The 12,044-nt window shown below is 30.9% G+C and overlaps 1 protein-coding gene across 1 annotated transcript in view; it reads right to left on the reverse strand.

Annotated features, from left to right (window-relative positions):
* The window catches only part of LOC123707269 (whirlin), a 59,009-nt gene that overhangs the window by 13,333 nt on the left and 33,632 nt on the right, over positions 1-12,044 (reverse strand). The window contains exon 15 of the mRNA XM_045657170.1: positions 7,544-7,645. Within this exon, the coding sequence (XP_045513126.1) occupies positions 7,544-7,645 (102 nt within the window). The remainder of the gene's footprint in view (positions 1-7,543; positions 7,646-12,044) is intronic.

Genomic DNA, 12,044 nt, shown 5'->3' on the forward strand with positions numbered 1-12,044 from the left:
TATCCAATCAAGCTCTCAAAAAGTTTGATAAATTGGCCAAAATAACTTTTAGTTCTTTCAGAAGCGTATAAGGAAACATTTATTGTATTGTACAAACTATTGTACCCTAATAAAGTTTATAGATATAAAAACCTATAATAACTTGAAAGGAACTGTGTAAACTGCTCGTTATGCTTCCTTTGACAAAGGAGCAACAAAAATGTGAAAGTATATGTATAAGTTTAATTGGACGTTATTTACGACGTCACGTACGAGTGCTATTGGGTAGTCACGATGATTATATGACCTTAACGTACGATTTATTGAGGTATATAGTTTTTATAGTATATAAAGTAATGTTATACTTGTATTTTAGATGAATGTTCCATTACTATTCCGTCCGTGTTTTATTTTTAATTTATCTTCGTATGAAAGAGATGCTGGTAAGAACAACTACAATGTTGAACGCATTTATAGATGCTTCACTTCTCTATGATTTTTATTTTCATTTGTATAATTATTAAATTGCTGTATTAAAATATGATGTTTTGTTTTACTATGCATATTGTGAACAACCATGAAATTTATTATTATTATATTCAATAAATAAAAAAGATTAAGATTCATAATACCACATAAAATACAGATCACTAGGATCATAGGAGAAAGTATTAGTAATTGATAATTTATACGCAGACTATTTAATATTAATTAATTAGAACTGCCTTAGCATCCGCTTAATTAAAAATACCAGTAGATGTTAGAAATGGCGTTTTGAACGTGGAATATGGCGTCTACATGTTTCTCAAGTACCATGTATGTACCGTATTATGCTGTAACATAGCAATCTTATCCGAGAAAAAAGTCCTTATTGCTTCTTCATCTGTTTGAAATATTTTCAAGTTAGTTTCATGAAACTAGATTATAAGATTATAGTGTTCCTTTTTTAAATTGTCTTCATGTTTATCAAATAGAGTTCTTTATTCAAATACTGTTTTTTTTTAATTTTATGGCCTGGTAAGGAGTCCTTTCAAATAGAAAGGACGCTTGGACCAAAGAGATCAAAACATAATAGTAAAACTTCCAAGATTATCATTAATCATTCTTGTTTAAATTATCTGATCATTGACTGTTCAGAGTATTGCGCCCACGACCAAGCTGACTCATGTAGCTTTGGTTATTATACCGGTATCGGTCAACGTCGGTAATTGGTATGACTCAATATAGATTATTTTATTATTTATCCATTGTCAGAAAACATATTTTACCTTCAACTCCTTAAAGAAAATACAATAAAATAAAATTAATCTTTCTCTTTAATATAAAAAATAAATTTAATGTTTAAATTGCTTTTGAGTTGGTAAAAGCAGTGTTGGCCTAGTGGCTTCAGCGTGCGACGCTTATCCCTGAGGTCGTAGGTTCGCTCCCCGGTTGTGCACCAATGGATTTTCTTTCTAAGCATTCGCGCATTTAACATTCGCTCGAAAGGTGAAGGAAAACATCGTGAGGAAACCGACTTGCCTTAGACCCAAAAAGTCGACGGCGTGGGTCAGGCACAGAAGGCTGGTCACCTATTTGCCTATTCAATAAACAAAAAAATAGCAATATTCATTAGGTTTATTTATCCCACGTAACCAATACTGACCAGACCCTTACGAAGACTCTTATTGGACATTCATCCAATTAGGGTCAGAGACCGCCACAGATGTCAATTAATAAGACTTGTACAACGCAAATAGCTTCGAAAGTGTCTCGCTTTCACAAAATGTTTGACTCTCTCAGTTTGAATATCCTGTATTCAAGTGTACACTATGACTCATCAAAGGCAATTTAATAAGAATTTATGGCGGGAAAAAGAAATGTCTGACATTGACAACTAAAAACATTACCTCTACTACTGTACTTGATATTTAATCTATTTCCAAACTATCAAAATTATATTAATTTAATACATGAAAAATTATTTAAATAATTTCTCGGTTGTTTTAAAAATCACACAGAATATCATAGCGTAATTAACTGATTACATAGTTTGAAAATACATAAAATATTCTCCTGTAGGCCGTTTAACGTATATTTTATCTTGTCAAAGATTATCGGTATTATCTTGTATAAGCGACGTGTTAAGAACCGGATTCCCACAGGATATAGCAATTAAAATGTGAAATCTATAGAAACTGTTTCCGTTCAGACGTAATAACTATAATTCAACAAAATCATAAGAATGAGTCTCATGATTTCACTACGAAACAATCTTTGTTATTTCTTCTTGTCCATTAGCTAGGGCCGTTCGATATACTTTTATAATTTTCCTTGGAAGCCATAGAAGTAACACTTATTTATACAAATCTATGGACTTTAGAAAGGTTTATCCAAGTAAAAGAAAAGCTAGGAATATCCTACTAAAACAAATGGTTACGTTCACTATTGAAAGAATAAATAATGAATCGATCATTTAAGACAAAAGTGGGCCTTGGGCATACAACTTTCGAAGTCTTCAATTTGGTCAGTTATTTTTCATATTGCATTGGGTCATTAAGAATCCCTTTTTATTAAATTGGACTTGATTATTATCTTTACACTGAATGGGACGTATAAAATAACTTGAGTATAGTAAAAACAATTGAACAATACGGTATTCTTATTGTTTTTGATGACTCTCGGCGTGGGATTAAAAATTAAACCAAACGCATGTTGTATGATTCGGCCATTATTATATTATAAGGGACCGCTGTTATAAACTAATAATAATAATAATCTGGTGGTAAATACTATACGGCCTCAGATAGCATTCGCTTCTTTGATCATTTATATTTGATAGACGGTGATCAGTGAACTGTCTGATATATTGTCAATTTTGAATTTGATATACACCGGTTTCATCACGATGTTTTCCATCACCGAACGAGCGATCGACAGATGCGAAAATAAACAGAAAGAGCATTGATGTAGAGGGAATCGAACCTACGACCTCAGGGATGAGAGTCAGCATAACCCTAGGCATTATTAGAATAATCTGGAATAGTAATATATCCTTGAATATTAATATATATTATTTATTGTTGCAATGTACCGAAATGTACACCGTTTAACGCGTGCCATATATAGCAAAGAATTTGTAATTTATTACCGAATTTTAAACCTTAAACTACGTAATTTAAATAATTAAGTATATTATAATTAATTCGTATTTAATTATTAGGTTTGTTAGTATTCACACGTTTGCGTTTCCGTATATGTATAGAAATCGTATAATACCAAGTTTTGATGGCATATATTACACAAAATTGTTACTTTAAATACAATATTTAATTTAACTGCCAAATTATAGTTATAATTAATTAAAATTAAACACGTAGATATCGCAAATTACCTTCAGTATACTTAAAGTCTCAAACATTTAGCAAATGAGTACCGGTATAATTATTGTATAACAATAATTACCATAACAACGAGCGACAATTTTGATGTTAATTGTAATTGTGACTTGTCTCGTATTTATGAAAACAATCCGGAAAGCGAGACCTCATTTTGAGCCGAGCTATTTCGCTCGTGATTACTGGCCGCAATCTCACCCTTATTATTTTATTGAAGTACGATTTATACTACATTTTATTGTAGATTAAACAGAGTAGAAAATAGCAAAAAGCTGGAGCCACTTTTTCGACCCCTGAAATATTATCTATAAATAGTGGTTACAAAAACAAATATATCTCGGTATTCTTAATATGTTTCAATAATAGTTGTAATTACCTGCGTCACGTTTACTAGGTCAACGTATTTATAAAGTTCCTTTGTAACGTTATCATCTGCGTCTCTGTCACTGATTTATAAATTGCAATACGCGGATACGTACAACTAACATACAAACACAGTTATTATGATCATTATCATATAATCTTCATAAATTGCAGGATTAAATTGCTTTGTTTACCCTCGTCTCTGGTATTATTTTTGCTTTTTAATTGAAAACGTTTCATTCTTGTCTTCTTTGTACATTCAATCTTACGTAATGAGTGTTTTATGATTTTCATGAATTTGCTTATCGTTTAAAAATTAAACACACAGATATTCATACTCTTCCATTTGACTTTCATTTCTTTATTTAGGTCGTATTTAACATACATTATATACAACAAAAAACAACTAAATTATAAATGTATAGCCTTAGATGACATAATATTTACAAAGTATATGGATAACATAATACACATTACATTAAAAAATATTCATACATTGAAACTTTTAAACTGTGCCTATTAATTCCTAGATCCAAAAAATAAATACAAATAAAAAAATAACTCGTTGTTAACCAGTCAGGTAACTATAGGCTTAGTCGAAATCTATCCGTGATTTTTGAAAGCGTTGAAATATATCGTTTAGACACACTTTCGCTGGTGAAAGTCAATCGTGTATTGAAGATTATTGTTTTATCGTGTGGGCGCATTGGGGTCCATTAAAATGATTATTGATATGCATAATTGAAATGTTAAGTGATTGTCTTTTGTTTGCGTGTTGCGTAAGGTTTCATTGCAAATGTTCTTATCACATTCAATTTACTTTCGTTTGGTCATAATATATATAACTGGAGCATGGCGTATCAACTTTTTTCAATTGTAATCAATTTAATAATAAATATAGGAATTATAAGTCTAAGTATCTTTTAATGTTAATTATTTCGAGCTTTCAAATTTAATGTTAATTAACTACCAAAAGTAAGTATCCTCAAATGATGTACAATCAAAAACAAGGCTCTGAATGTATTAACTTTGTTACCGGTCTGTAAAGCCGTTGTTACTATATTATATGTACGTAGGTACTACAAAAAGATCAAATCGGGTTGAGTGATCTGTACTACTAAAAAGTATTTTAGCACTCAAGTTTAATAATACTCAAATAATATTGAATTGCAACATTCAAGACGTTACGACGAGAATTTTAAATTAATCTTTGATATAGGACGTAATATTCGTAACTTGGTCGTAAAGTTTATATGCAAAGCTGTATTTTGACTATTAATTTGATGTCATAGATATAACGTGTATATACTACATATGTGTGTGTAAAATAGATTCGTATACGTTGCAAATTGTGGTTTGGAAAGCGTGATTTTTTACATTAATATATAAAGTTTATTATACACTAATGCTTATGTCCTTCAAGAAAAGAGCGTTACTCTTAAAAGGCCTGCTACGCACTCGCGAGCCAACTGGCATTGAGAGTATCCTGCCGGTTTGCCGATTGACTTTCTTGCTTTTCTCTTTGTAACGTTTCATAATTCATGCGATTGAGGTTAAATGATTTGCCCATATGTATAGTTAAATCAACTATTACGAAAGTGGTAGTTAAGTATTGAAGTAACTCGTGATGTAATAAATTAGAATTTGCAATAGTTTCTTGATTTGAATATATTTTTATATTAATTTCAACGAAATTCGTTGTTATACTCGTAGTTGGATAGTTTAATGATACAAATAATAATAAACTCATGGGTTGAAGGGTTACTTATACATATTTAAGGTTTAACGAAATTATTTTAAACGAAGATCTTGATGTTCCTTGGGAATCCAAGTAATTGCTGACGTGTTAATAGTCCGTGTTTTCTGACATTATTTTTGTTAGTTATCATTTACGATGTTTAGGGACATATTAAATTAATAAATATAATTCATATCTTATCTTAATATATATTTATCTTCTGTGCTTTTGTAATTACACTCCTCTTAAACGGTTGGTTTTTAATAAACAATTAGATGTATTTTTTAATTAATTCATTCATATAAAAACTAAAATACATAAGAAAAAAAACATTACAACACAACTATTTGCCATTTATAATGGAGGATAAAAATCCTATTACTGCACAATAACATAATATTTTTCGAGTTTAGTTTCCTAAACTAAATGACGAAACAATTACATAAAGAGAAAAATACTTATTTAACCGTTATTGGTTACAGATCTATTCAAAATGGAGAGTTGGCTTGGTGACGTAAAACGTGTAAAGATACCTCGACCAAAGTTCAGCAGCAAATATCCAGCTGAACCACCTAAAGATTACTTGGATGACTCGGACTTAAGTGGTAAAAGGCATGCGAACAAAGACATAGCAAAGGCGACCGAGGAGCTGCGGCGTTCGTTACAGGAGAAGCTATGACAGCTTTTTGTTTCAACTATTCTATCCGATAAAAGGTGGAAAAACTGTATCTGTTATCATAACAAATTTATAGATTAAAGGTTTTACACAACTTGTATAAAACTGCTACAGGATTTATTCCTTGCATAATTTCATAACTGTCCCAGTAAAAAAAACGATTTTATCAGTTAATACAGATATCCAATTCCAATAAATATATTTTAATATTTTCAAGTTGTTATAGTAAACCCGCTTGAGTAGGCAAAGAATAAAATCTACGATTCTAACAAAAGGATGAAGTACTATTTATATAGTAAGGAGAAATAACTCGTTATTGTTACAATGTTTTTAATTTTATTGCCCCAACCGCCTGTACCGTGTAACATTTGTATAATTCCTTCGACTGAATGGCAGAAAGCGTGAGAAATATATTTCTTTTACGGATGACAATTGCGTATAAAATGTTAAATATCCCATACAATATATCTGTGGTTTCGCTGCTCCGGAGGAGAGGAATATTTAACGAAAGACAAAACGCGTTTTTTATGATAAGACTAGAAATTTTGTTGACAAATAACAAACAAATAAAAACGCGCCATTTTTCGTATCATGTCATTTACTTAAATTTTAAAATGTTTCCGTTTTAACAATCGAACGAAGAGCTTGACAAGTGTTTGGTAAAATTGACAATATGTATTAACGACATCATGATCATACGTATGTTGATGATTAGTTTGTAGGTTTCCATTTTGTAAATAAATCATAGATCCTAATTACTTACGTAGGTTAGACTGAACTTAGTTATAATATTTAAGGGTAAGCAAATTCAATAAATACTTTTCTGAAATGACTTTTTTATTTATTTCACAAATGTGTACAATTTTGTGTGTAATATTGGCAAGATTGTCATTAACCCAGAATAACAAAAAGTAAATATACCGCATGTAAAATACATATAAAACAGGCTTAAAAGTGTGTCTTTTGTCCGGTGTGTGTCACGAGGCTCTTGTAATTTTGATATTATATTTAACAAAAGCCTTATACGTAAATCAGATATCAGTGACTGTAACTTAAAAGTAGAAGGCTGAAATCCACTCACTTATGCGATATCTAGATTGCCTTGCTGTTTAAAATTAGGCTAAATAGCAGGTTAGTACTTAATTATATTATTAATTGTATGTTTTGATATATCTTTGAAATAAACTAGTCATCTGAATTAAAAATTAACACTCTTGGCATGGTATAGCATTGAAAAATATAGTGCATCTGTAATATTATATTATTTATCAATAACTACTATTTAGGGCGGAATTAATTAAAAACCTGTTAAGGCGCCTAAATGCAGCTATCTTCAAGTACGTGAAGGTTCGGCTTTGCGAAGCAGTCGTAGTCCACTAAATTAGTTTTATATACTATAGTTATACTCACAGCATCATCATAGTGTTGTGTGTGTAGCGCCGTGGTGCTACCTTCTCTTGAGTTACATGGTGACGAGTGTCGCCTCGAACGCCGGCCTTCCTCCTCGTACTCCTGAAGGATACAATTTATAAACAAACAATCGATATGAAATAAATTAAAATTAATACGACTGTTCATGCAAAGCACATCGCAAGCAGGAAACATAAAAAAGCAAGGAAACCTACAAGGTCATTAGACAAAAACCTTTTTCGTGCGACAATTGTATTTTTCCGTACCTAAACGTCGTGTAGGGGGAGTGAATCAGTCATGTAATACAAACAGACTGCTAGCCCAGTGAAAATTGATTTTCTCCGTCTATTTTTGCACAACCAATATTGCCTGCGGCCGGCATCAATGGATCGATGAGTAGGATTTTAGCATTTTCAACTCTGCGACAATATTAACATTCATGTACCAAACAAATTATTTCCTTTATATATATCGCGAACAATATATGTTATATTCAGGATAATTATAAATAATTAAACAGAAAGTATCTCTCAAAAGCTCACAATAAATCCGTATTTTAAATCTGTTGAAAATAAGTTTCGTTTAAAATTAAAGCGCCTGACGCAATAAGAAAGATTGTTTCGGGGTAATAATGATATCGATTAATATAAATTTGATAAAGAAAAATATTATACGTAGTTTATGGTAAAACGTATAAAGCTTTAAAAAATTCTTAGTTTAGGGATCTTATCGTGTTGTTTAATAGTGTGTATGTCTAAATCAGGTATCTCATTTTCATAAGGATGGTGGGGATTTATATTTGTTAAAGCATGAAATGCGTTGCGTACAAATGCACAAATATTGTGAGTATAAAGAGTATACATTAAAATAAATACATTATATAATTTTTATACATCGCCATGATAAGGAACCGTGCTATACTTAATTTATACTTGACATGATAAATTCAGTAAATCGTATAACATATTCAACTCGTAGTATATTGGCCTCCGTCCAAGACAGTTTTGCTGACGCGTTCACTTATAAGTATCATTATTTTGAAAAGCATCGGGTTGTCTATATTTAACTTCGAATTTCAGATAGATAAGACATGCCTCTTCGATTCTATTCTTCTTAATTTAAAAAGTTTTATTATCTGTTTGTAAGATTTTACCCGGAAACGGTTGTGTGTGTTTAAATTTTATCACAATTACGGATTGTGATAAAATTTAAAATAGGAATGGTTAATTTTGTAATTTAACAAAGATAAGTTTCGTTTCCATATCCTTTAGATCGGATCTAACTTCTTGTATCAGTTTTTTAACGTAAGTATGATTTAATTAGCACTAAGTCTCAACTTCTTTCAGTCTTGCCTCATGTTACTATGGTATCATAAGCTACTTGACATTGTCTAGATTATCCAAACTGAATATTATGAGTTGGGACAGAACAGTTAAATAAACGTATAGTTTTATCATTAGTTCAAGTTTATTTATTTTCCTTATTTCCTATTTAACAGTAACTTAATACTAATACAAGCTAAGTTGACATTTATATCTCAACTTTTCAATGAACCATTGAAATTTTAATTTAATTCGCTCATTTCAGAATTTAAACGCGCAATACAACCTAGTTTCTGTAAAAAATAGAAACATTCCGCAAATAGCGTCACGAAAGGGTATAAAAGACTCTCGACCCTATTCGTGGCTACTTTTTTATATTCATACTTCAATGGAAAATAATTAGGGTTCGCGCGCACAGGACACAGACCAGTGTATCATTGTAACCTTCGGTGTTAGCCACAAATGCTATAGATACTATTTCGTATTGCGCCTGTATTTCTCTTCATTCCAAAGTTAGCCGCTCATAATAGCAATCGATAAGTCCGTTTTGAATATTTAAAACAGCTGTAAAATTTCACAAGTATTTGTGGTAACAATGAAACTACATTTGGAACCTAATATTTTTTAGAAATATTAGGTTCCATGTAGTGTAAGCCACAAGTGGCTATATTCGTCTCCAAAGAGCCTTATGTTCGAAATTCAAATCACAGTTTAGTCTTCTGCGCAGGAAATTCGAGCAATGCCTTCAATTTCCTATTGTCGTTGCCCTCTTTAAATGATTCGTCTGAATGAAATGTTTCGGTATGAAATGTTTTAATCAATTTGGAGACTAATCTCATAAACATTTTCAGCGGTTCGTACATTATTTTCAGAAAAGCAACTAATCTGTATGTCACTGTTTTTGATTATCTTCGTAATTTATTTAATTATTTTACGAACATACCATATAACTTCAACTAAATATTATGGTTCGGAAGAAATTAGTAAAGAATGTGGCATACATTAAAAGGTTCGTTTGTTACGCTTTCCTGTTAACTTTGCTCGTACTTACGAGTACGTGGTATTTTTCATATATTTCTCGTGGAACGGTATTTGTAACCAAACTCCTTTCAAACATCTTGAACATTTTTTGTATAGGTTGCACTTTTTATATGGACCCATACTTAATTTTTTGACAACATTTTTCATTTTATTACTTTATAATTTTACATTAAAATACATTTAACTCCCCACTTTCATCCTTTTACCACCGACCATTATTTTAATAAGTACTGTAATAATATTTATATGGCAAAACAAGGTTTACCGAGTCAGCTAATATTTTTATATATTTCAACCGAACGACCTCAAAACGTTCGTACGTTTTTCACACTTTACTTTACACAAAACGTAACACGCATGTCTTCATACTATAAATTACATGAAATTCAACATGACACACCTATTTAAAAGTCTAACTACTGTTTAACATTGTATTGTTATAACAAGTTATTATTTAACTAATTAATTAAATTACTTCCTTGTGATATAGAGTGATTGTCTAGCATTCGTAACTTCACATGTGTAAAGGTATCTCATGTTATATTATAAATGTTGTACGGGAATATTTGTAATAAATAAACTTAAAAACTAATCCTAAATTTCAAAACGATATTTTAAACGAAAAAATATTTTCTACTTTTTCCCATTATTTCTTATATCTGAACGTGATTATTTCTAAAATATTTAATAAAATGTCCAGCCGTGAGAAGCCAGAGACTACTGGATAATTATAAATTGAAGTAGTACTTTTTCCTCAGTATTCATAATTTCACTATTATAAAACAGCTTTTAATGTTTTGTACTCTGTAGTGGAATTCTTAAAATAAATACACGTGTATTATTCAGTCTAAATTTATGAATTAAAAAATACAAGAATTCCTTCCAACTGAATCACTACAAGATACCCACTCCTTAAAATAAAAACCACAATCCTTGTGAAATTAATAAGCTGTAGTCAACATAAATGTTTATCCACAGAAAGTTTATGTTTTCCTACAAAGGAGAGAGAACACAGATTTGCCAGCTTGCTAAATGTGGGAAAACAAGAAGAAAATTTAACATGAATGTCTATTATAGATTTACTTAGAATAATTACAAATGTTACACATTAATGTACAATATTATTATTTCGAACATTGCTATTCATCAAATATATTCATGAGACTTTGAGAGGAATAAAATTACATAAGTAGTTATAATTAAAAACTTATTCGCAAAGTTTGCTTCGATAACTTTGTTTCACAACGACTTTGCTATTCTATCATACATAGGCGCTTTTCAAAGTACTTTGCGAAGTCCCACTGTGCAAATAAAAGTGGAATATGGAAGTCTAAAAATAAAATGGTAATTATCTCTTAAGTATTTGTTGAGTTTTGTGGAATTATATTTTGGCTTAGTTACCTTTAGGTTCGTAAATAAAAGTGTGTGATACGTACAAATATTGTGCAGATTTCATTAGAAAAAGTGGCGTTGAAAATTTGGCAATTTTTCATCTAGTACCACACTATTCAGGCATATGAATTTAAACTGCAATAATGCGTAATAATAGAATTATTGTATCCGTCAATAACTGTAATACGTGGTAACAAAAAGCGCTCACTACTACGTCAAACTCTTTAGAAATGAAACATATATATAGAAATAACAAAAGATATCGTTAGATTGATTGGTTAATCTAATCAATACAAATTATGAGCGATCACTGCTCACTAGCCTCCTCGAACTTCAAAACTACACTACGGATTCTCTACTTTGTTCTTTTCACTTTTAAAGAATTATAGACGAAGAAGCCGTGCTATAAAGTGAAAGTTAAATTCTTATACCTTCGCCATGGCCTTCAAGTCCATGGGAATATAGTCGCGAAAGGCGACACGGCGGCGGCGTCGCGACATGCCGTCTACTTGCAGGGGAGGCAACGCGTTCACTGACGCCGGTCGTCAACAAACGCTGAAGCCCCGTAGACTTTCCCGCGCCAAATTTTCAGTTGCGTAGTAATTTTGTAGACGCGTAGATTTTACTTGGTTTTAGTGAAGATTTATAAATAGATGGCATTGTTACTATTTGGATTGATTAAAGAGATATATTAAGCCTATCTCAAATGACGATGACAATTATTATAAACACGTTGTTTTATTATT

Source organism: Pieris brassicae, chromosome 3 (genome assembly GCF_905147105.1).
Source record: "Pieris brassicae chromosome 3, ilPieBrab1.1, whole genome shotgun sequence".
Lineage (NCBI taxonomy): Eukaryota > Metazoa > Arthropoda > Insecta > Lepidoptera > Pieridae > Pieris > Pieris brassicae.